Source organism: Microplitis demolitor, chromosome 7 (assembly GCF_026212275.2).
Source record: "Microplitis demolitor isolate Queensland-Clemson2020A chromosome 7, iyMicDemo2.1a, whole genome shotgun sequence".
Taxonomy (NCBI): Eukaryota; Metazoa; Arthropoda; class Insecta; order Hymenoptera; family Braconidae; genus Microplitis; species Microplitis demolitor.
In genome coordinates, this window is record NC_068551.1 from 15,886,308 (window position 1) to 15,913,374 (window position 27,067).

A 27,067-nucleotide genomic window follows, 5' to 3' on the forward strand; every position below is an offset into this window, starting at 1 on the left:
AATTATTATAATTGTTATTATTATTATTACTTATATTATAATTATTATTATTTTTATTATCATAATTATTTTTTCTTATACAATGTTTTAAATGTAAATAGTAGCATATACATTTCAATCTACATTTCGTTATATCGAATGCTTGTTTGCAGTACAATAATTATATTGAATTAATTGTTAAATCAACTCGTTACACATGTTTTTGTTTAAATTCACAATATGATTGTTTAAAGACAGTAAATATTAATAATCTGTAATTGTAATTCTAGAAATAATTTAAAATCTTTTTTATTTTTACAAATTATTTATATTATTATTATTATTATTATTATTTTTTTAATGATAATAATTAATAATGAAAACAATTCAGTTCTAAAAAATATCAAAATTTCGATTACTCTAAATAGTTTATTTATATTTCAATTAATGAAAATCACTCAACTATTATTTATTGAAATTTCTGCTGGCTTAAATTTTTGAGACTATTTCCAAGCAATTTTCTTAAAATTTCCATGAACGAAATTGGTTGGACCCATTTAGCGAGTTGTCTATTTATTTTTTTTGTCGTTCGGATTTTAGATTCGAATTTTATAAATTTCTATTGATTTAATAAGTATATGTATTTTATAAGTATATGTAATATATAAGTTAGCGATAAATATTATCGATAACGACTTAAAATAATGAAAATGAGGACCAATATTAATTAAGTGAAGGCTACTTCAAAAAATATAATTAATTGATAAATAGTAATTTATCAATTAATTATATTTTTTATCTTCACACTGAAAAGAAAAAACTATAAAAATTATACACTGACGAAAAAAATTTTTTTGTCACTGTAATATCTTTTTGCTACATTAATAATCGAATTATCAGAAAATCACTGCTCGTTCCGATATAAAAAAAAATCGTTCTAACAAGATTTCAAAAAAGTTCAAGATGTATTAGAAGTTCTAAATTTGAAACAGATTAGAACTCTCTAAAAACGAATTAGTGAAACTCATTATTTGGTACTGAATACTCACTTATGGCTAGTAAAAAGTATACCACTATTTGAATTACTAACATACTTCTTACTAGAAAATAGTGAATAGTCACCATTTTTAATGTTTCAAATTTAAAAGAGTTAAAGTTGAACTTTTAGGATTTTAATGCTAAAAAACTTAACCCATATGAAATCTTATGTGAACGAATTTTGAGTCAAATAAGAACGTTTTCAAAATATAATCCTGAAAACATATATTAAGTACTTTCTGAAACTGAATTAATGAAAATTAGTCAATCTTCACTATTTGCTAGTGAATTTCGTTTATTCATTTTTAGAGAGTACATTTTTCCCTTCAAATACAACGATTTTTGAACCAAACCCAGGAAAAGTATAGTACAAATACGTTTTAAGAATTATATTTCAAAAACGTAATCACCTGGCTTAAAATTCATCTACGAAAAGTTCTAAATCACCCATATTTTTTACTATTACAATCCTTAGAGTTCCAAGAAAGTTCAACTTAAAATTCTAATCCATCTCAACTTCAGAGCTTTTCTAAATGTCTAACTTTTTTGAAACCTGTTTGCAACAAATTTTTTGTTCGCATGGTTAATTTAGCAATATTTTCGTTAACAAGATCATGAAGTTAACGATTTGAATAATTGATGTTTCGTAAAAATTGCCAATAATTTTTTGAAATATAATCTGTGTACTTTTAATTAATTCATAGATAGAAATCAAGTGAATGATAAAAAATATGATATAAAAAAATATAGTAAAAAATCCATTTAGGATGAAAAAATTGCAGATTGTTCTTTTGTAAGAGTAGATAATATAACTTTTTGATTTTTGAATTTAAAATCTATTAAGCACATTTTAAAACCACGTTTGTAGTCGAAATTAACACTCCGGGTCAAAAAAATAACTTGATTTTGACTTTTTTGATCTATTTGGCTTGATTTGACTTAGTTGTTAGCGACTTATTTTTGACAACACTTACTTTTTTTAACTCAAAAATTTAAGTCAAATTTAAGACAACGTGACTTGAATTTGACTTGATTGGCGTAAATCGATACTAAGTAAAACAACTTAGTCAAAACCAAGTGTGTATTTATATTTTAAAATGTGTTTTTCATTTTTTAAAAAAAGATCTTAAACTTGACTTGCTTTTGTCTTGTTAGACTTGTTTTATTTTCAATTTTTAAAATTACGCCAAAATCAAGTTATTTTTTTAATCCGGGACACTTTCCAAATGACATTAAAACGCCATAAGCCAACTATCGATAACTAACACACCGTGCTAGGTCTTACTTTATGTGAATAGATGATTACCACAAAAATACGCATTGCTGTATTAACGATATCGATTTCTATCATAGCTGCTAATATAAATCGTTCAAAACAGAAATTTCAAGTATGAGAACCAAATACCAATATTACAGTTAAATTCACAATAATTCTCTATGAAATTAAATATACTTGTTACAACAATCTAGTATTTGTTAATCTAACGATCAATGTTACCTTGATAATTATCTATTATTAATAATTCGAATTTCCGAATTACTTGATTTGAATTTCGAGTCAAGTAATAATATTTGATTCGGAGACTATTTACGCACCCCGTCTTTTTTTTCCATGTTATTTAAATATTGAAGACAAACTATTTTTTATTCAATTTCATTCAATGATAAAGACTTTAATCCATAAAAAAATAGTATATTAACGCATCGAGTGGAAGGTGCTTTTGACAACGAGTGTGATTGGTTCACGAGCCGTTAAGCGAGTGTTGCCAACACACGAGTGTCGAAAGTCCTTCCTACTCAATGCGTTACAATAGTTTTTGCATCGAATGGTAAGTAAGAATGTCTTTTATTGGTAAAAAAAGGACACTACATTAAATTTAATTTTTTAATTAACCAAAAATAATATTCAATTATATTTACATAAAATTAATTTCTGGATAATTTCTGATGCAAAAGATTATTAAATAATACTAGTAACAATTAAATATGATTTAATTGATTTTTGGAATAATTTAAAGTTATTCTTATTGTTTTCAATATATAGATACTCAGCAAAAATAACTAGAGTGACGAGTCAAGGTTCATATAGTGAATTGTAGATTATAATTAAATACAGTAATATGATATTCTATAGTCTGGGACATTCCGTTGTCCTAACTCGAGATGGCTGTTCATTGGGTTTTCTGTTGGATCGTTTAGTAACTAATAAATAGTATATCTATAAATATATAAAAAGTGTAAATTTGTCATATTTTTCATGAACAATGTGGACATTCTTCGCGATATTTATTCTTTATAGTGTCATTTTTAACCAATCAGAGACGTGCTTTCTTACCATGAGTTGTGAAAAATAATTTTTTATCTAATAGATGGCTAAAACATTCCGATTTGCTTTACAAAAAAATTGATCTTAAATTTTGATTATCTACTTAATGAATACAACTAGGAAAATCCCATTTATTTTTTTAAGTATGAGAAATGATAGGTAACGTTTTCTTTGAAGATTCAACGGTAACCAATTTTCAATTAAATTTACATAATTCATAGGTAAAGATTGGAAACCTATGATGGAGAATCATAAGCGTTTTCTGAAAGCTTAACAGAGGTTCGTATTTTCAAAAATTTTAATTTGTCTTAGAGAAATATCGTTTTGAATTTTGCATTTACTCTGCAAGTCCAATAAAGATAATTCCGTTTCCGAGTAAAAACAAATAATTTAAATATGACTTTTTCAATTTAAATGGATGTTAAGCAGGCCAAGTTAGTTACAAGTAAGTCAAAAATATTGAAAAACACACTTGATTTTGACTTGCTTTTGACTAACTACCTACCAAGTATCTATTTAAGTTAAATTTAAAATATTTTTTTTGACTCGGGTTCGTTTCTCGGCGAGAAAGAGCTCGGGTACCGTTTCATTTTAGGGAGGGCTTACACTTTTTTCTCTTTCACACTCAAGTAAACAAACGAAACACTCCTTGTTGAACTCGTACAGTAAAAACGGAAGCTTTGTGCAAAATTTTCTTGCAAACGAATGTAAACTTTTGATAAATAAGACCGACGATCACTACATTGTAGAGTGGTGTATCGAATCTTGGTATCTGTTTTATAACAAGAAATTTCATTTGAAAGAAAAACTCAAACAAAATTATTGGCAAACCTTTTTGTAAAACGTTTACAAGCTCTTAGTTTTAACGCGATTTCATAAAATATAATTTATAGGCAATATATGAACTGCAGCTTTAAAAATCGATCATCACAATATAAAAATCAGTGACACGACCGTTGATCCGAAGACAATTGATTCGTCGACAATTGATCCTAGCGACAATTGATCCCTGAGACAATTCATCCGTCGACAATTGATCCTAGCGACAATTGATCCCTGAGACAATTCATCCGTCGACAATTGATCTCAGCGACAATTTATCTGTACATGGAGAGAAAATTATAGTAACTGTTCCTAGTACGTTTATGAAATATCGTCCCATACCGTTATGGTAATGATTACTTGGAATTATGGGATATAGACCCATACTTTTTGGGAAAAGTTTCCATAAGTATGGGAACAATTCCTATCATTATGGTAACAGCTCCCATATTGCATGTGAAAGAATCATGGTAATGACTACCATTCTCATAGGAATAGTTTTCACAAGCAAATAGTAACCGATCCTATAACTGCATTGTAATGGTTCCTAAATGTATATGGGAATAAGCCCTATACATTATGGTAACTATTCCTATAATATTATAGTAAATATAACCATCATATTATGGTAACGATTACCATAATATTATGGGAATAGTTACCATAATAATATGGGAATGGTTACAATAATATCATGGTAATAATTCCCATTATATTTAGAAATTATAATAATTTTTTTTTATAAGAAGCGTTTTTTTTGTGTATTATAAAATTTTAAGTATACAAAGAAAAACGCTTAATACAAAAAAAAATTTATTATAATTTCTAAATATTATGGTAACGATTACCATAATGTATGGGAATTATTACCATAATGTTATGGTCACCATTACCATAATATTATGGTAACTATTATCATAGTTACATGGTAACGATTACCATGATTCCATAGGAACTATTCCGATACCATATGGGAATTATACCCATTATTCCCATAATTATAGGAATGATTACCATAATATATATGGGTGCCGTTCCTATAATTAATATTTGAAAAAAACCGATTACCATGCAGTATGGAAACCATTCCCATTATATATTATAACTGTTACCGTAATTTTGTCTCCGTGTAGACAATTAATTCTAGCGACAATTCATTCGAGCGATAATTAATCCGAAAAACTTTTATTTGTATTATTAAATAAAAATTATCAAAATTACATGTATACAAAATTAGTGAAAAAAGGGCGTAATTTTTCACATTTATTTATGCGTAAGTATATATTTAAAGTTACACACACACACACGGGATTAGAGAAAAAACGGTATGATTTTATATTTATTTGTATGTGAGTATATTTCTAAAGTTACACGCACACAAAATTAGTAAAAAAAGAGCGTAATTTTTTCCATTAATTTGTATGTCAGTATATTTTTAAAATTACACACACACATAATTAGTGATGAGAAAATAAATATATCTATAAATATATATACATATATATATGATGAAAAAAAAAAATTATTAGTATTATTAAATGAAGTACGAAATGTCGCATGGATCAATTATCGGCGGATGAATTATCGCTCGGACTAATTGTCGTTAGGATCAATTGTCCACGGATCAATTGTCGTGGATCAACGGTCAGGTAATCATAAAAATCATATTTTACTTTTTTTATTATACTATTTGAAGCAGATTGTTAATTAATACTGGCCCTGAGTCTCATTAACTTTTATTAATATTTTATCATCGACATGAAAGTTTAATTATTTACCATCGATAATTTTATTTATTTTAAAATTTAAAATTTACTAATTTTATTATGCTGTTTAAAAAAATTTGAATGTGCTTTAGTAAATAATATTCATGAATATTTTATAAATTCAATTACAAATAAAAAAATATAAAACTTTAAAATGGATTATTAATTTTTAAAATAAATAACAATTTATCAGTTCTATTATAAAATTCAACGTTTTATTCATTTTTAATATAAATTGTTAATAGCTTTTATATACTTTTATATATTTCATTTGATATTGATAATCTACTTAATAAATGATATAATAAAAAATTTGTTTATAATTGCACGCGTCAAGACGACATTTAATCAATGAAATAATAAACGAACAAACGAGTGTAAAAAATTTTAATCAAATATATGAGCTCGTCGCGTGCATTACGATTAAAGCCCGGACCATAATTACTTGCGAGGCCCGTTAATATTTCACGAATCGTGTTTACGGTCAACGGGCCTACACTATTATTATTAATATTATTATTATTATTTATTTTATATATAATTTTAAACATCGAAGATAAGTTTATTTATTAATATTATTTTAAATCTAAAAAATAGAAAGCGAATTTCTGAAAAATTTCTAAACACTCATAGATCTCAACACTTTATATATTTCTTTAATATTCAATAATTATTAATTATAAATATTTTTTTTTTCCTTTATTTAATATTTATGACAAATTTGATGAAATTGCCAAGAAAAAAAAATTTCAGACAAAATCACGACATAAAATTGTCTAGTTTTTTACTTGAATAATTTTTTTCAATAATTTTTGTATAAAAATAATTAAATTTTTTCATTCGCGGAAGTCAACGATAATACTAACAATGCAATTAAATAATTAATTATACTATGAGCTTTAGTTTTTTTTTTCTTCATTATATTTTTGTCACAATATTTTTTTCGTTAAATTCCGAAAGTTCTTATGCTAATTAAACTATGGGAAAAAATAACAGTAGTAAAATTTTATCTTTATATATTTATTATTTTTCTCTCTTTCTTATTTAATTTAGTTCACTTAATGGCATTAGCACCGTTTATTTTTTAGTCATCACTCATGACAATTTCATTTAGTCTCTCGAGCGTCTACAGTTAATCCAGTCATTTTTTAAATATTTTAAATCAGTTAACTTATATTAAGAATAAATAAATGTTATTCGTTTGTTTATTTAAAATTATTTTTAACTTTTTATTTAAATAATGAAAATTAAAATAATCATTTAAATTTTCATTAAATAAATTTTCTAAAATTTTAAATTCTTTTTTTTTAAATCACAGAATTTTTTGTAAAAATAAAACTAGTTTTGAAGACAAAGAACTTTTTTTTTTATATTACTGGTTGTGGTACTACATATATATATATATATATATATATATATATATATATATATATATATATATATATATTATATATATAGATTAAAGGATAAGCAGACAACCGCTCACGATTATCAAGAATTTAGAATAAACTCAGAGAGAATATTTAGAAGTACAGTAATCTATACTTTTTTTTTCTTTTTTATTGAATATACCGACACTATGCGGGTTCTCATGAGCAGCTTATCGGGATTCTCTTTTCATTTACTATAAAATAGTAACAGAGATACACTTTTATATTGAAGATACTTTTATTTCGCGTCGTGTGAAGTCTCACTGAGAATTAAATTGAGCCGTTTGTAATAGGAAATAAATCTCAAGAGATTGTTAAAAAGAATCAAATTATTTTATAAAATAACAATTTAAAAACAATAAAAAAATCTACAGTCGATATGCATTTTAGTTATACAGCTACCTTATTTATCTGAGAAAAAAATAAATAGTATATTGTGAGGTAAGGGATGTAAAGAGACTATTTTAGATGAGGGAGGTTGACTGTCATCACACCAAGTTTGAAATCGTTTTTTATCCCGTACCAAACATTATAATTTTCATATCACCTGAACTGAAGTTTCGATTTTCAAATATTTTCTGCTAGTCAAAATAAGATAATTCAAGACCAATAGAATGTCTATCAACTGTCATCTTCGATGGATACAATGAAGTTTACAAAAAATAAATGAATTACTAACAGGCTGAAATCACCCATCGTAAAAAAATTATTTTCAAGAAAATTCGACTTGTAGAATTTATAGTCAAAAGTTTTTTAAACTCTAAGAATTTTAATAGTAAAAAAATGTATAGTTGAATCCAAATTTGATGTAGGCAAATATCGAGACAAATAAGAACGTCTTTAAATCAGAATTTTGAAAATGTATTTTTACTTAATTTTACTCTGTCAATATAGAGATTTCTGTCGGGATTATTGAAGTTTTTTTAAACTAGAGAAGAATGTATCAAAAATACGTTTTGAGAATTGTTTCAAAAACGTTATCATCGCGCTTGAAATTCACCTACGCAAAGTTCTGCATTACTCATATTTTTTACTATTCAAATCCTTATCGTTCGAAAAAAGTACAACTTGAAGATCCAATCTGTCTCAAATTTAGAAGATCTACATGATGAATTTTTTTGAAATTTTTTTGGAACGTTTTTTTTTTGACACGGGAAAGTCAGAACTTAGTGCAGTGAGCGTAACTGAGTCATTTATTTATCCTTACATGGATAAAACTAAGAATAAAGATTCTAACAATTTTTATCATGCTGTCGCCCAAATTTAAAGCAAGTTAATGAAGACTCCACAAAATTGTTATGCTATATACTATAACTATTATTATGCTCTTGAAATTTATCGATAAATTTCAATAAAAATTTTTCTTACCCATTGTAATAATTATAGTATATCAGAACAATTTTTCGGAGACTCATGGGCCTATTTCGAGTTTCCTTGATTACATGATAAAAGTTATTATTCTCATTTTCCTCAGTGCAGTTATAAAATAGTACACCCCACATTAAGTAGGACACTGTTCTGCGATTATAATATATAGACAAGACGTGAATTGCGATGTCCCACTTTCCTTTCTTGGAGTGTAATATACTATTTCGTCTTGCTAATTTCCATTGGTCTGAAATTGGCTTATTTGGACTGAATAAACAGGCATATTTTTAATTATTTATTTAGAAACATTTAAAGACTATCCTCAGTCTCTCATTTCGAGACTCTAAGACAGTCTCTCAAAGTCTCTCATTGAAGATTTGATTAACTTTAAAACGGTCTTTTGAAATCTTTTCTTCTGAGATTTGTAGAGATCGATTTTCTATTACACATAAAAAAAAATAGACGCAATCCAGTGGGAGTAACGGGACAAAATTCTGTTACAGCAACAGAACACATCCTGTGAGAGCAACAGGATTTCTTCTGTGGAATTAATAAGATAAGGAACAAGTTTCATGTACCAATTTTTCGTCTCAGTATAGTAAAATTTCAAAATTTGAAAAAAATTTTAATTTTGAAACGAAATTCAAACTCTGGATGTGTCTTGTTGCTGTAACATGAAAATCATGTTGCTCCCATAGGACTGCATTCTGTTGTAGCACCTAATTTTTTTTTCAGTGCAGGGGTGTGCAAATAGTTAGTAACTCTAAATTATTCGTAAATTTTAGAATTATTTTTAAGTTTTTAAATTGTTCATCAAAAATTTCTTATTGAATGACTTAAAATTGTCATATTTCTTCCAATTATTCAAAAATTTGTCAAAGGTGAATAGAGTTTAGGCATGAATCTAATACGAAATAATTAGTTCTGGTTACTTCAAAAAACTAAGCTCTCCATTGAATAAAAATTGAATACTTGAAAGCTGATCATAATTTTCTCGATTAAAATAGAGTAATTTGAAGAATCACCAATGATTCGACAACTTTTGGATAATTCGAAAATTGTCAAATAATCCAAAAAGTTACGAATAATTTGAAAGGCTACGAATAATTTGAAAATTTGAATTTTGAATTTTGAATCAATGGAATATTATATTCGATTCAATCATGATTCGCCCATCCCTAGTCTCGACAAGTCTCTGTGGGCGCCACCACGAATTCCGAAAGACCATAACAAGTTGCTCATTTAGAGACTTCAAGAGACTCTGAGAGACAAGCTGAGATTCTAATTTTTCATTTCGAAATTGTAATATGTAAATTGTTTTAATAAAGAGGGTATGAAAAAAGCTATGTTAATTAATATTTTAATAGATTTGATTCATTATTTGAAAAAAAAAAAAAAAAAAAAAAAAAAACAAACGTAAAAGATAAACAATAATTATTTTTTTTTTTTTTAATTAAAAAATATTAACTTAATAATTCAATCAACACATTTAGGTATGTATTAGTATAATTTGTATCCCAAACGCAGGATAACATTTAGTGTAAGATATTTTGGTCAGGTCCCTACGAGAAAGAGTGTCATTTTTATTGTACATAAATGTTTCCTTACTTTATTTTTAATTCTTTTTTTTTTGTTTTTTTCATTGTTTGATAATTAATTATTGGTTAAGTATTATATATTTATACATATATATTTATATTTTTTATTGTGTGACCTCCTCCGACTTAATGAAACTTAAAATATTTCCGACATATTTATAATTTTAGTTATTTAATTTGAATACACATATTTTATTTATTTTAATGGATTATTTAAATTTAAAGACGATGGTTTACGTTTAATTGACTCTTTTACTTTGATAACACATTTGGACGTTACATTAGGGTTCTTTATTTTCATGTTGCTTTTTTATACAGCTACAAAAATTAAATAATTAATAAAAAAAGCTTTTGCTAAAATTAATATTCGTTGCTTTTTCATTATTAAAATTTTTTTCGTCATCTATTCTTACACTTCTCAGACATTAATTTTTCTCTATTGTTTAAAAAATGAAATAATGAATAACTTATAATTATATTGAATATTTATCAAAATTATTTAACTATAATCAATTTGGCAAATAACTTTTTTTTAATAAATTACCCCGTAATATATCAACTGATTACGCTTAATTATAATATTAGTATTACAAGCGCTCGTAAAAATTGTAAATAATTTAAAAATCGTGACGTCTAGGGTTAAAATAGGGGGAATTTTTTTGAAAAATATATATATATATATATATTTTTTTTTCAGTATATATATGTATATTATAAGGCCTTGGACGAATCCAATCTAGCCAATCGAGTCGGACTCATATACAAATCAAATTTACGTCCAACCAAATCAAGTTCAATTTTGAAACCAGATCGAATTCATGGATCGGCGACGGGATGGACCTCAGGGCTGAAAGACCTCACACTCTTTGTGTGAAAGATTCTTTCGGCAACCGCTGGGATTCGAACCCACGCCTGGTCAGTTATCAAGTTTGAGAGGCGTAGGTTTTTGAAAAATATTTCAAATGCAGGTCAGTAATGCCACTTTTTAAAAAAGAAACGTCACTCGACTAAACTGAGGGTTTTAAGGCTGGGTAATAACCAAATTTTTGAATTTTACTTTTCTTTTAATTAATTAATCATAGTTTTCGAAAAAATGTGTAGGACAAACATCATTCGAGAGACAAATGATTCAAGATGTAAGTAGAAAACTACAATACAAAAATTCGATTAGTACTGCCCACTCTTAAACTTCCATCCAAAATTCAAGTTGCTAGGCAATAGCTACTATTCAAAAATTGTTGTTTATTTGACGTCGATTTGACTGCAAAACTTGAATTTTTGAAGTTTTCTGTCAGATCGGCATAAAACCGTGAGGCAGTTTGATATCAATTTGTTTTCGCAAGTGGAGGTCAGTAACGCAGCAAAATTGTAAAGCAAAAAGTTGCTGTCAACTAGCATTCTAGTAGACAAAGTTTTCATGATTTTTTTTATCATTGTCAAATGTAATCTATCACCAGTAGATGGCGTAATAATATATATACATACCCGCAAGTGTAAGATTGACGGCGAGACAGCAAATTTTTCTTTCCAGTTTTTGCTCGCTATCTGACGTCAATTTACACTTCCAAATTTACGCCAAACTAGACCGCATTTTGACATCAGTTTGCTACCAAGTTGCTATTGGGGTTTCAGAGAAATTAATTAAAATGTTGGCAGATTTACTAAAGCTGTTCTCTGTAGATATATTACGGGGTATTTCCTAAGCATTTGTTACAAAAACTTTTATTTATATCTAGTGCGAATTAGTACAAACGTCTAACGGTTCATATATCAACATCACTCTCGCGTCTTATACTAATTCGTACTAGATATATAAAGTACCATTATATGATACAATTATTCATCATTTTTTTTGTCTATTATACAATATATCGCCTTACTAATTCCAAGAGGACATTTTTATATGTTCTCTTGGCTTTAAGGAACCTTTTAGAGCCAAAAGGGTCTATCATTTTTGGTTTATAACAAATTGTTTTAGAGATTTATTTCAAAGTTTGAAAATGAAAAAAGCCCTTTAGACTTTCAAATTTTTTTTTTTTTTTTTTTTTTTTTCATTGGTAACTCTCGAATAAGTCTACTGATTGTCAATGAAAATAAAATCATACGCCCTTTTAGCTTTAGGAAGCTCCCTAAAGCCAAAAAGGCGTATAAAAATAAAAGTCCTTTTGAAATTAGTAACGCCACATATTCGTGTTGATACCAAGACAGACTTTTATTGATTGTTGGCTTGAAATGCTTGTCACGATCATGTAAAGTTACCTCGGAAATATTTTATGCCAAGTTAATTATACAAAGAGCAATTATGAATAATTGACTGGAAATACAAGTAATAATCAGCACAAATTAAATATTTAATTAAAGTAAGATTGTTTGTTTAAAAAAAAAAAAAAGTATATTTTTATTTTACCTGAATTGAAACCATGAGTTTCAATGCCTGATTGACTAAACGAAACAAACCAATTTTCAATCAATGCGATTTAGCGGGTTGAAAATCATCGGTTTACTCCCTAGGACAGAAAAAAGTTTAGTCTTTGTTTTCGTCTGCTAAATTAGTTTTCGACTACGACTGAGTAATCATACGTCATTTTAATTAACCAAGTTGAAAGTTGAATTTGTACATGCGCTGTTGGTTTTGAATTGTTTCATTTCAAACTGACTCTTAACATTTAAACTTTATGTTTCAATGCAGTCAATTATAAAACAAATAGTGTGTAGCGTAGGATTAAACGCGGTTTTAGACTTTGTGTATCACATCATCTTGATTCATACGCTTCTACACAAGACACCATTAAACATGACTTGAATACATTTTTTACAAGTGCGTTATTGGTACGCTTTTTAGATGAATCAGTGAAAAAAATTTCAATCGGTCAATATCCACAATACAATTATTCCAAAGTACTCGAAAAAAAAACATAATCATGAAATAGTATCATTATTGATATTAAAATATTATTACAAATGTGTACAAAATCTAGAACCATAGTAATATAAATTTTGTATGTATTTGCGCATGTTCAAACCAACCGTAGAATATAAACAGTGATGGTTAAGTTAAGCTAAATTTATTATTTCCAAATTGATCATTTTCACTTTTAATCTTTAAAAAAAAAAAACAATTACTCCATATTAATGTATATATTCAGCCTCAGATACAGAATTTGTCGCAAAAAATGATACGAAATTTGTATCAGTTTACAATTCTAGTATTACACTTTTCCGTGTACTCTATACTCCCCTGCTTACAAAATCCAATAGATTCTTATATCCTAGTAGAAATGAAATCGAGTTTTCGTCTAGTAACTGGCCAGTTTTACTAGACTTGAACCAGAAACTGGCCAGTGGGATATCGAGTTTTTGTCAAGTAACTGGCCACTTTTACTAGAGATCCAAGAGAAACATGGCGGCTTTGAAAAAACTGTCACTTTAAAATTTCAGGTTTTGTGGTTATTAAAATTATCAGTTCCTCGGAAAAATAAAACGATTTTCTGAAAAATACCCAGACAAATTAAAAATTAATTCAAATTAATGTATCTTTCTCCAAATTACTCCAAAAATTTATATGCGATAGATAAATCTAACCTAAAGTATAGATATATATAGATCAATAAATAAATATTGACCCGCATTGACAGACATTAAAAATTAATTAATTTAAATAAATAAATTATAACTTATAATAAAAATAATGATTGACAAACAAAATTATTATAAAATTTATTTATTGAGCCTTTCATTGACTTAAAAAATCAAAGTTTAATTTATGAATGTTAAACTATAAAGCCGGCAACATCATTATATTTTAAAAATAAATGTAATCATTAAATCGTACTTTCAAAAGTTAACTATAATTAAAATTTTACTATTAATAATGTATAATATTTTTTCTTCTTAATTATTCCTTCTTTCGACTTCCTCCTTCCCAGTTTTTAATAATTCGTCTAAATGACAATTTACAATATTTTTTTCTATTGCCCATAGTCGCAATTCACTTATTGCATTCATTTTTTTCATTGATTCCATTTTTTTATGTGTATATTATTAATTATTTATCATAAAATTATTTACATATTAACGTACACATTAACAAATAGAAGTTAAACAGAAAACAAATGAACACACATAATACACACTAGTACAGAAAATATATTAGTGTGACCAATGTGTACGCTTTAGTTGTAGATGGCGGGATTTCTAGTTTTTAGCCGGGATCGCTGGCCAGTTACTGGTCTGAAATCGAGTAAAGTCTAGATTATTTCTACTAGGGTAGCTGTATATATAAGGCCCTATACTTAACTATAGCACTTCTTATAGACATCATTCATTCTTATAAAATCTCTATGGGAATTCATGAGAATTTATTGAATTCTATGAGATTTTCTAAACAGGGTGGTTCAATCAATGGTGTACTTGGGACTATTTCTGACGAATATTTACTGATTTTTGCAGTACGGAATTTGGAAAATGACTAGAATTCTATGATTCATTTCAAATTATAGTTTTCTTTATGTATTTCCATTGAATTTATATGAACTATAATTTTGTTTAAATTATCTGTTTTGGTATCAATTTTTTGACTTTATCAAATAAATTATAGGGAAAGTTTTTACTTTTGTAAGTGTGAAGAAATATGAACGCGCGTTTTTTTTTATATTTGGTACGATTTTTAAATAGCATCAGCTTTTTTTATATATAGTCTATGTAAGTTATAATGCAACAACAAAATATCCTCGAAAAAAGTCCATACAATACAATAAAATAAATTAATACTGACATACTTATATTCGTATGTAAAAACTTACTGAATATTTTATGCAGTCAGTTTTATTTACATTTTAAACAATAAATATGTTCAAAATTTAATAAACGAAAAAAAAAAAAAAAAAAAACAAAAAAGTAAATCACAAACTTTCCTAAACTTTTTTATGATTTTCAAATCGCTTTGACCCAGTGAAAAAAGACGATAAACTGAGGGAAAAAAAGCACTTTGAAGCTTTCAGTTATTAGTCTTGAAGCTTCGGCTTGAGGCTTTCTTCCGACATACGGAGTGCTCATTAATCTTCTTATTTCAACACGAAATAAAAAAAAATTCAGAAGTTAATGATATTATTAATAAAAAAAAATGATCAAAAGTCCACAAAACTCTTATAAAAAAGTAAAAAAAAACTAATTTGTAAATTTATATTTTGCTATTTACGTCTAAAAGTTTTCATCTCAACGATGAAAAACTGAAAACTTGAAACTTCAATATAAATTTTTGAAAATTACAGTACACTCTCAATGTACTTTACTCTCGAAATGATATAAATTTTTTCAGTTTTTGTGATTTCTCTGCCTCTTCAAGATTTGAAAAAAAAGAAAATTTTACTACCTTCAACCCTTACAACTGAGTTTAGATGAACAAGTGTATCTATTAGAAAATTTATTTTAGTGGACAGTACTAACGTAATGGAATTTTTAATATTGAACTCCTTAATCAATTGATTTCAAACTATTGTTAGCCCTGAATCATAAAAAAAAAACTCGTTCAATCCCGCAAGTTTTATCTAAATCAGTGAACCGGATCAAGAGATTTCGGATACAAAAAATTTAAAACAAAACAGTTATCTCCATTTTTTATAAATAATCTATACATTGCGGGCACTTTTAATCCTGGACGTATTATATTTTTATCTTAAAGTTCATCAAATTTCAATCACCACCAAAATCATTTGAATCAGTTCATCCATTGGATAGAAATCGGTGACGAAAAATTAAAAAAATTACAATTTTCATCATGTTTTCACACCAATTCACCATTTAATCATCTGAGTGGTCCAAAGATATCAAATTTTTGTCTCAATAAGTTTTTTCGATTTCTACAAAAACTATTTTGATTAAATTAACCGTTTTTAGCATTTTTCAAATAAATCATAAATCACACAGTAAAAAATATTCTGTTAAAATCAACACAATATGTGTGTTAGAAACGGTCCACACAATATTTGTGTTATTTTTCAACCCAGACTATTTGTGTTGAATTACAACCCAAAATTTGTGTTAAAATTTCAACACAAAATCCGAGTAATATGAGATGTAACTTAAACAGTTTTTAAATGTTAGTAGCGACACAAAAAAAATGTTAACTTGTATATTTTATTTTTGTACCATGAATTATTTTTAGGTTATCAAAAGTGCCAACAATTATTATTTAACATTGATCTATTTTGTGATATTAAACATGATCCTAAAGTTAGCAGACAGTTAATAATTTTCGAATTTTTTTATCAACAAATCAATTACGAAAAAAAAAAAAGTAGAAAATAAAAATATGCGCATGTAGAAAAGTGAAAAGCAACAGATGCAATTTTTTTCTTTTTAAACTATACGAATCATGAACTTTGTCAACTTAATTTTTTTTATGTCCAATTGAAAATAAATAAAATCAATGTCACAAAAATAATAACTATCCAAGTCAAACTAATGTTTAATGGCACTTCCCGCGTGAATAGAAGGAAGACTTTTTTTTAACACAATTCAACTATCGCTCCAACACTTTTTTTATGTTTATTTTAAAGTAACACTTACTAAATGTTGATAATATCGATTTTCATACTAGGTAACACTTTTAAAATGTTGAATAGTAAATCGATTAAAAATTTTAAAGTAACAGAGAATTGTGTTGATTTCACACAAAAAATAATTAACACAAAAAATTTAACACAGACCGTTTTTAACACAGATACACAATATTTTTTACTATGCAGTAGTTAAATTATATCAATTGTCAATTTAATCAGCTCATGTTTTGAAAATGATTATGAACGAAAATTTTGAAAATTACTGATTTGCTAAGTTCATTTTTTCTGTATCAAAATAAAATTCCTTGCGTACCCTGGTGGAAATTTTTCGGACTTCTGTCTTAAAAACTCAGTTCTAGAGTTCTAAAGACTTTTTAAGACAGAAGTCCGAAAAATTTCCACCAGGGTATATAAACAAACACTAATATATTTTTGCTGACACATTCTTTGCTGACTTAAGGCCCAACTGAACCATCGAATTTTATTACCCTCAAGTCTTTTCAACAGCCCTAAAACTTTGAAACACATCGATAGACTACTGTATATCTTTTATTATACCATTTAAAACTTTGTTTAGTTTTTTTTATTGTGTTGGTTTAATAGTATGACTAAAAATATTTCTTTTTGTTTTGGATATTTTGTCGTTAGCTCCCGCGGCGCGTTACCAAAATTTTTTTATTTACAAAAATTTATAATTATTTTCTTTCAAAAATTTGAATAAGAGAAAAAAAAGCGGCATAATTATACCAATTGTATATGAACATCTCCAGTAAAAAGTTATACATTTATATATTTTGTAAAAGGTCAATAGTAAAAAGCTAAACCGCCAATAAGAAGTTTCATTAAAAAGATGGTGTGGACACTTAAAATATACTTCGTACTCCATAATAGTTACGACGTTTTATTTTTTCATTATTTTTATAATTAAAGTAGTTTTATTGGTGACTGAGTCGTCAAGTAATTTTTTTTCTTTTTTCTTATTACACATGTGTTATCACTCAATCGAACAGAACCAGATTAAGGTAAAAGACCCAGTACCCGATCAGGGAACTAGTATCCGATTACTCCATGTATTTGTGTATCTACACTGTAAAAAATTTGCGGAGTGAACGTGGATTGAATTCGGAGTGAATACGAAGTGAATGTGAACTGGATGACGATTTAATCTCCTTGGAGTAAAAATCACTTTGAAGAGGAGTTTCTTTTAATATTGAAACTTCGATTCGGAGTGAATGCGGATTTGAAAAAATCCAAAACAGTCCACTGAAAAAAAAAACTCCGAATTTACTCCGTATATCGATTGAATTTTTTCAACTCCGAGTGAATTTGGATTTAAATAAAATTCGTAACCAAATTCGTAGTAAAATTTAGTAAATATAGATATACAAATGCATGAGTGATTGACTACTAGTTTCCTGATCAGGTTCTGGGTCTCTTATCTTAGTAAATTTTAAACTCGTAATAATTTATCCAAACGAAAACTTAGAGCGTCTTTATTCTTATATTTATAAAATAATCTAGTACACCTGTAAGCGACGCATGAGAGTCTATAAATTCATAGTAAATAAGTATAAGCATATAGAATCAGTCAAGAAAGCTAATTACCTTAATTTTTTAAATTTTTATACATTTTCACAGAGGAAAAAAAAATTTTTTTTTTGTAGTAAATACCTTAATTATTACCTTATCATAAGTAAAAAAAAAATTTATACGTATGTATTATTTATATGATTTACTTATATTACAACTAAGTATTATTAATTACATTTAAAAAAAAACTTTTACTAATTGAATAAAATTTATTTAATTAATTAATTAATTATTCTATATTTACTCTTGTTATTTTTATTTATTACAATTCAATGATATCAGGTGCACGAAATTGCACCCTACTAGAAAATTTAACCTCCTGAACTACTTCTTTGACTTTATCGTTGCTACTATCAACTACAACTACAACATCATTTCCCTTTTCAGGTTTCTTACACAAAATTTCCTCTTCATCATCCTCATTTACTTCCTGAATAGTTTTACCATCTAAAGAGGTTATTTTTTGCCGTTTCGATGAACCACTACTCTCGCTAGTTGTCGTAGCAGCTGTTCTTTCGCCAATACATTCCCTCAAGCGAACCGACTGCCGTGGTTATTTATATCTACATCATCAATAAAAATCTAAATACATAATTCATCAATATATCTAAATAGTTATTTTAAATAAAGTATTAAGTGTCCACAAATCGTGCAGTTGTCACAATCGGTACTTCTACTCTATTTATTTATTTATTTTGTTAAACTTCACTATCCAATAATCTTAAATATCTTTGTTTTCTAAATATTAAATTTCTTCCATATTGAATATTAAATGCTGTTGTTAAAAAAAAATTCATCAATACATACATTTAAAACAAGGTATCTTATAGATGTTAAGGGTATTCTCAGATACTGCCCATCCTCCCACTTTTTTGAAAATATTCAGTTACTCAACTGTCATAACCGTGTTAAAATTTTGTCAATTAATTAAAAAACATTGAAGCATTAATTGAAAAAAGGACAACGTAATTGTAATTTCACTGAGATATAGATTCAAACAAAACATAACTTACAGTTGTTATCAATTAGGAGTTATTTGGAAAATAAATTTTAGCCAAAAACATTTTTAAATTCGAATAATAATATTGACAAAGATTTTACATTGTTTTTTCAATGAATGCTTTAACTTTTTTCAAATTAATTGATATAACTCTAATACGATGATAAAAGCTCAAGGTCATTGAATATTTTTTAAAAGTAGTGGTGGTGAGGGGAAGAGGAGGAGTATTGCCTAAGAACGTCCTTAATTCATAATACTTGTTTAATGTTATGTTCTGAACAAGAACTCGTATTTATTCACTTGAATTTGCCTACGGCTCGATCGTTTAAATATATTTGTTCTCATATGAAATACGTCCTATTTATCGAAATAGTGTGTTGAGTGACAAGAGATGAAACAAAACATGAAAAAAAATCGTGATGCTGAAATAATATCATTACTGATATTAAAATAGTACCACAATTGTGGTGCAAGTCTAGAACCACAGAGATAAAAATTTTGTATCAGTTTTTACGCATGCTCAAGCCAACTGTAGAACGTAAATATAATGGTGGTTAACGTATACTAATTTTTTTTTTTTTTTCAGATTGATCACTAACCCTTCGCCGATCGCGTGCATTTTCCAGCCGAGTTAGGTTGCATGGTGAACGTCGCGCCGCCGTGTTAAATTGGACGCGCTGTTGCCAAATCTCAAACTGCGAATTTTATACGCTTACCCGGAATTAAATTTTTTTCTTTTTTTACTATAAAAATTGTTAACATTTATTTTATTTAAATATAATTATTAATATTAAATAACAATTAAATTGTAAATAAAATAATGAAAGTAAAAACTAACCTGAAAATTACTTCACTTTAATAGTTATATAGCTATTCCACATGTGGTAAAACAGACTGAAATAGTGGCGTTAATGAAATTTGGCAACAACGCAGTTTGAAAAAGACTTGAGCATTTACTCGCACCGGGCGGTGGAGCGCCGTTTTCTCATACTCTCGAATATTAAAATTTAAAAATATTTTCCAAGTGTTTTTATGCTTGTAAATAGCGTTAAAATTTTCAAAATAGTTCAAAGAAGGAATTGAATTTTTTTCAAAGCTACTAATTCAAGCAATTTTGAGAAAAAAATGAAATGTAAAAAAGGCGGCGCCACGCTCATTACGCGACCGACGAAGGGTTAATTTTTCATTTGATTAATAAAAAACAAAAAAAAATTGAGTTTTTTTGAAATTGGGTAAACACAAAAATTAAGGGCGTTTTAATTTCTTATATAATGTAACAAAAAACTCATAAAAAAATTTGTAGGTTATAGTTGTGTCAATTTATATACTATATCGACGGGTATTAAACTATATAATATATATAGCGTTTAACTTAATTTACAATACAATAGATACAAAATTTTTATCAGAAAATGATACGACTTAAATATCATTTTATTTGAAACCTACACTAATACAAAATTTATGTCAATTGGTACAATTCTAGTATCTTTTTTTCCGTGTATGAATCTAATTCAGAATAAAGATGTATGCCAGAGCCGAGGGCGAAATAAACCATTTTCAGACCAATGTGACTTAGCGGGTGGACTGATCAGTTTCTTCCCTAGGAAAGAATAGTATATTACACACCACGGGAAGTAAAGTAAGAAAGCTTCAGATCACATGTTTGTTGCCCGAGGCAAAGTCAAGATCGTTTTATTTTAAACCTCCTAATTTTTATGTCATTCTAATAATCAATTAAACTATCTGTTGTGTTTGGAAAATAAAAAAAATAACATGAGTTCCAATAAAAAAAACTGTTAAATCAATAAGAAGCCAATGTTTGTTCTGTTAGATTACTTAAATTTGCATATTTAAAATAGTGCGTTATTCTTTTGTCGTGCCATTGGTCCGAAATTAGCTTGCTTCGTCTGGCTCCAGAGATTCAAATTTCTCTGTATCAATGTAGGTAATTCAAAAAATATAGTGTGTAGTATGTCTGAACTCTCTCGTGTACACACTCTCGTCCGAAATCGTTTTGCTTTCTCCTTTTCCACGCAATATACTATTTTATAACATCTACTCGAAACTTTTAATTTCAATGTTAGAGACTAGCCAAAACACATTAATTTCAAGTTAATGATATGGAAAGCTGGTGGCGTATGTTTGAATTACAAATTACAATCAAGATAAATTTCATTTGCTGGTAAATAAAAGCTGTCAGTTAATTTGACATTTAAAATATAATTGGGAAGTGCGAAATTCGTAACAAACCGTTTACATGCCAATAAGGTTGGAATAAATATGAATTTAGCTTTAATGGGCAGAAATCAAAATTACGCTTCCATCCCTGATTAAGAAAAATAATTTGAAATGATTCAAAACAATTTGAAATTATTTAAAATAATTCGAATTGACTAATATATATAGATATACACTTAACATGGATTAAATCATTTTTCTTAATAAGGGATACCGCTAATTTATTGAATTCGCAATTTAAGTATACGTCATAGTTTAACATGGCATTAGACTTGAGTTAACTTGCTTCGAGTGACTAAATAAATATTAAAAGTTGAAGTTTCAGAGTAGATGTTACGAAAATATTTATTTATCTATTACTTCATCATGCGATTACATCGATTTATCTTTGATACAAAGCATATAAAAATATATAAATAAAGTAGTATAAGAGGTCGTCCGCATGGCCATAAAATTGAATTTAATTTGTATGCATACTCGTTTCTTTCAAACTCTAAAAGTCAAGCATAGTTATAAAGTAGTTTATAAAAATTTTTAGACTCGGGATTTTTAATTTTTTTTCGTTTTTTTTTTTATTTTAATTTTTTTATTGAATAATGTTATGCATAAGAATTCAACTTTTAAGCTTAAAACTTTTTAAGATAAATTATTTTTTTATTATTTTTTTTTTTTACCTCATAGTTCATGAATTTATTGTTGACGTATTTCGTGAAAGTTTACAAAACTTTTTTATTGTATTCTAAATATTTATTATTGAAGAAAACGAAAAAAAAAAAAAAAAAAAAATTAACAAATAATGACAATAGTGAAAAGTTACCTTTCGAACCAAGGACAAGCTAGAACTCTACAAACAGCAAGACCTAGTGCCGTGATAATACTCATGGCTATGACTGCGTAGATGACGCCAAGATGGACCACTGCAAAGATGTAGAGAGTCTTGGCGCACCAGTGATCCGGGTCGAACATTTTTGCTTCGAAGTCCGGCCATCTGATCTTCAGAATCCAATAATTACCTGAGTCGTAGTGGGGGTTGATAATAGATTGTAAGAGAAAAAGGACAGTGATAAATAAAATTTTCAAATAAAACAAATCGCATTCTACACTGAAAAAAATAATCGGTAGCCGCTACCGATTATTTCGGTAACAGTTACCGAAGCAATCGGTAGCCGTTACTGATTGAAATCGGTAGCAGCTACCGAAAAGAATCGGTAACTGCTACCAAAATTATCGGTAGCTGTTACCGAAAATTATCGGTAGCTGCTACTAAAATTATCGCTAGCTGTTACCGAAAATTATCGGTAGCTGCTACTAAAATTATCGCTAGCTGTTATCGAAAATTATCGGTAGCTGCTACTAAAATTATCGGTAGCTGTTACCAAAAATTATCGGTAGCTGCTACCGAAAATTAATCGGTAGCTGCTACCGAAAATTAATCGGTAGCGGCTACCGATTGTTTCGGTTATTTTTACCGAAATAATCGATAACGGCTACCGATTGTTTCGGTAGCGGCTATCGATTATTTTTTTCAGAGTATAAATAAAAATTATAGAATTTCCATAACAGTTTCATTTTCTTTGTCAGATTGTAATTTTTCATTAACTTTTTTTCTGTAATACAAATTAAAAAGAACGAAATAGTATAAGAGATAAACAAAATTAAGTGTTCGATTAATGGGTCGAACGTGAAGATGTACTTGAGATTAACTGAGTCTATAGGCAATTAAGTCGGATCTTATTAGAATTCTAGTAAGATAAACATCGCAATTAATAATCATTAAGTTAATTATTTTAAATAAAATATATTTTATCTGTAAATTAATCTATTTCTTATCGAAAACTTTTGAAGACGTATTTGCGTGGTCGTAACTATATAATTGTAATGAATTTATATTTAAAATTTAATTATATTTTTCCTTTGTAGGTTATATTAAAAAAACCTTTAGACAACCAGCAAAATAACAACAAAATACGGTGATGTAATAGTAGTTTATCTATCTAGTGCGATCGTGTTTAAGACGCAAGGTGTGAAGATTGGTGCCCGAGCCGAAGGCAAGGTTACCAACACACGAGCGTCTTCGACTCGATTGTACTAAATAAATACATTAGTTTTTGTGACAGATATTTGCAATTTACTACATTTAGTACCTATAAATGGCAGGTTATAAATCCGCGTTTATTTATTTGGTAAGATTGTTTTGAGTATTTGTTGAAAATGAGAAAGATGTCGGTAAATGTTCGAATTAATATGATAATAAATTTTGTGACAAGATGGCTCATTAAGTTACTTCGTTATTTTTGGGTCGTTCGCGATCGCACATGTAACCAAATAATATTTTTTTGATCCATTGATGACGTCACTATTAGAACGATTAGATATCTTTTTTATCAGCTGTATCTTATCTAATATTTTTAGCTCCTGGTTATAGGTGCTAAATGTCGTACATTTCAAGTGTCTGTCACAAAAAGTAAAATATGAAATTAAACTACAAATTTGTTCATTTAAAAAAAAAAAATCTGGTTAAAAAAAAGGACTTCTATGAGCCTACATGACGATTTTAGCTTATTGTCAGAAAAAAAAGAATATGGATTAACTTACATTAATACCCAATTATTCAAATAAAGATTTTAGTTTTATTTGAATCTTATTAATTATAATCCCACTAATTGCAGTAATGCATTCCTATTCGGTTATAATCCGTAGCGGTTTGCAGATAATGCTTATTACATGGTTTCAATCGATCGTCTAAGCGTGCTACTTGCAAAACAATAATTTTAAGGCTCATATCAGTCCATTTTTCCCACTCGGAAACGTGTAATGAATATTTAGAGTAATCATAATAATCTTTTTTAATCATTAAAAAATTGTCTATACGTAAAAAAATTAATTTTTTTTTTAATAGACTTTAAAAATTTCATGTGCTATATTTTAATTTGTAATTTTTGAGCGATGCAAGAAATTTAAAAAAAGATGATAATTTATTGAAATGAATAATGAAGGCATTAATAATAGAGAATCGATATTGAAGATATTTATCTCATATCTAATGGTATATAGTCTCACCTAATACGAACCAGACGGTTAGGAAGCACGTCAAAGCTATAGACACCAATTGCATGGGGGATATGTGTGGGCTTGCGTTTGGTACACTCAGGATTTCAAGGCGCCGTGATCGAATTTGCGAGTACAAGGCCCAGAACATTCTCACTCCACCCAATGTGCCACCCACTATCATGTAAACTGGTATATGAGGCTCCTTTGGACAGTCTTTGATGAATTGTAATCCTACACATATTAATAATACACACATACATAATATAATAATAACCATAACTAAGGTTGAAGTACCATTTATGGCCACTTCTCCATTTTTGGGCATTTACTACGTTTTTTTAATTAACAAAAAAGTATAAAAAAATTAATTACATTGTAATAGTGCGATAACAATATCGTGGAAAAAGTTTAGAAAATGGGTCATGTTATTGCATACTTAACAAATTATATTTTCTAAATTTTTCAAGTGTCTAAAATTAGTCCTAAAGTAGCCAAAAATGGTACCTCTACCCTATAATTAACTCTCTAAATCTGAAACAGTGACTTTTCACTGTTTCACAATTATAAGTATACCAAGTGGTATACTTATAACTGTGTAACAGTGTACATAAACTACTTTTCAATGGTATTCACTGTTTCAGATTTAGAGAGAAAATTTAATTTGATTAGCATTACACTGTGAAAAACCAGGAACGAATACGGATTTTATTTCAATCCGTAATTAGTCCGATCCGGAGAAATACATTTTTAATGAGAAATATAATAGGGGAGGGAGGGGCAAAACGGGGTACTTGAAGAAATACCAAGTTTTCGAAGACTCAAATACACTGAATCTGTTTTTTTTTTTTTTTTTTTTTTTGATATTCAAAGTAAATCAAAGAAATTTGCAATTACCGTTAAATCAAAAAATTTTTCATTTTTACGGGCAAAATAGGGTACCCCCTAAAAAAAAGGTAAAAAAAAAAAAAAAATTTCTGGATTTTAAATGAATTTGATTAAGTTAAACTTTTTTGCAAGTAATTTACATGAAGAAAAATTATGTTTTACATGATTATTGGATACAAAAGAAGAAAAACAAATTTTTAATAGTTTTTATCATAAAACAAAATTCAAGCGGCTGAGGCAGCCGTTCGGCACGCGCGTGGCTCGGGCGATCACCGAAGTTAAGTAGCATCGAGCATGATCACTACTTGGCTGGGTGACCGTTTAGCCACACGTCGGGTTCGAACGAAGGTCTCTGATCGCTAGGCGCGGGATGAAGATCCAGTGATCGGTAAAATGGGAATTTTATCGATCACTGGAGCTTCACCCAAACCGAACTGTACTGGCTAGGTTTTCTCTGTGGTTTCCCTAGCCACTGCACCTCCATTGCACAAGGGAGGTTGCAGGGTATCACCGTAATGATGCAGTACAGTATAAGCACAAGTCGGGCCACAGCCGCACAACGAAAGGCAGAGGAGGAGAAGTAAAGCAGTTTGCGATATAAAGGCAAAAAGTGTAAAAGGCCGTAATTGCGGCTATACACTAGAAAACAATTAAAAATTTAAAAAAATCATAAAACAAAAGTCATTAATATTTTTTAACTGACAATTGATTTTTGAAAAAATTTAACAAAAAAAATTCAAAATAACGCTCAATTATAATTACAAAAGTAATCTTGGAATGTTTAAAAACCATTTGAAGTATAAATTTTGGGAGTACCCTGTTTTGCTTACCCCCTTTGTCCCTCTTCCTTTATTTTAATTAATAATTAATTCAGACTAATAATTGAACATAATGTATTATGTTTTTAATTTTGAAAATATTTTAATAACTCACTAAATTATCATTCCACACACTTCGAAAAATTTGGTGTAAAAATGGTCGTATAGTGTAAAATAACGGTGTAAAGAATCCTTGGTGTAACTTAAAAACTGTGTAATATACTTTCTTTACACTATTCCATGTTACTCGTTATAATTTGTATCAATGAGCGATAAATGATCATTGAACATTCTCAATTACTTAATCAATGACTATATTAATTTTATTTCGTCATTAAATAGTATTTTGAACATTCTAATATTTTTATGATTATATTTATGTAGCTGAAGAACTAAACGCTTTTCGCATAATAAAAATAAAAACCCTGTTTAGAAAATTTCACAGAATCCAATAGATTCTCATAAATTTCCATAGAAATGTTATGAGAACGAATGAGTTCTATGAGAAGTGCTCTATTGTCACTAAATCAAAATTTTTTTTTATAATTAAAGCCATGCTCAGATAGTATTCCTCAGTTTTTAAAAAATTTCAATG

At 27.8% G+C, this 27,067-nt stretch overlaps 1 protein-coding gene and 1 long non-coding RNA gene across 2 annotated transcripts in view; one reads left to right on the forward strand and one right to left on the reverse strand.

Annotated features, from left to right (window-relative positions):
- Positions 1 to 27,067, forward strand: part of LOC103575380 (ankyrin-3) — a 155,373-nt gene that overhangs the window by 87,634 nt on the left and 40,672 nt on the right. The gene's annotated exons all lie outside the window — the stretch shown is intronic.
- The window catches only part of LOC103575378 (uncharacterized), a 96,553-nt gene continuing 88,300 nt past the window's right edge, over positions 18,815 to 27,067 (reverse strand). Inside the window, exons 7-9 of the mRNA XM_053740540.1 lie at positions 24,779 to 25,000; positions 22,536 to 22,731; positions 18,815 to 19,040 (exon numbers count right to left, since the gene is read on the reverse strand). Of these exons, the coding sequence (XP_053596515.1) occupies positions 19,031 to 19,040; positions 22,536 to 22,731; positions 24,779 to 25,000 (428 nt within the window). The 3' untranslated portion in view covers positions 18,815 to 19,030. The remainder of the gene's footprint in view (positions 19,041 to 22,535; positions 22,732 to 24,778; positions 25,001 to 27,067) is intronic.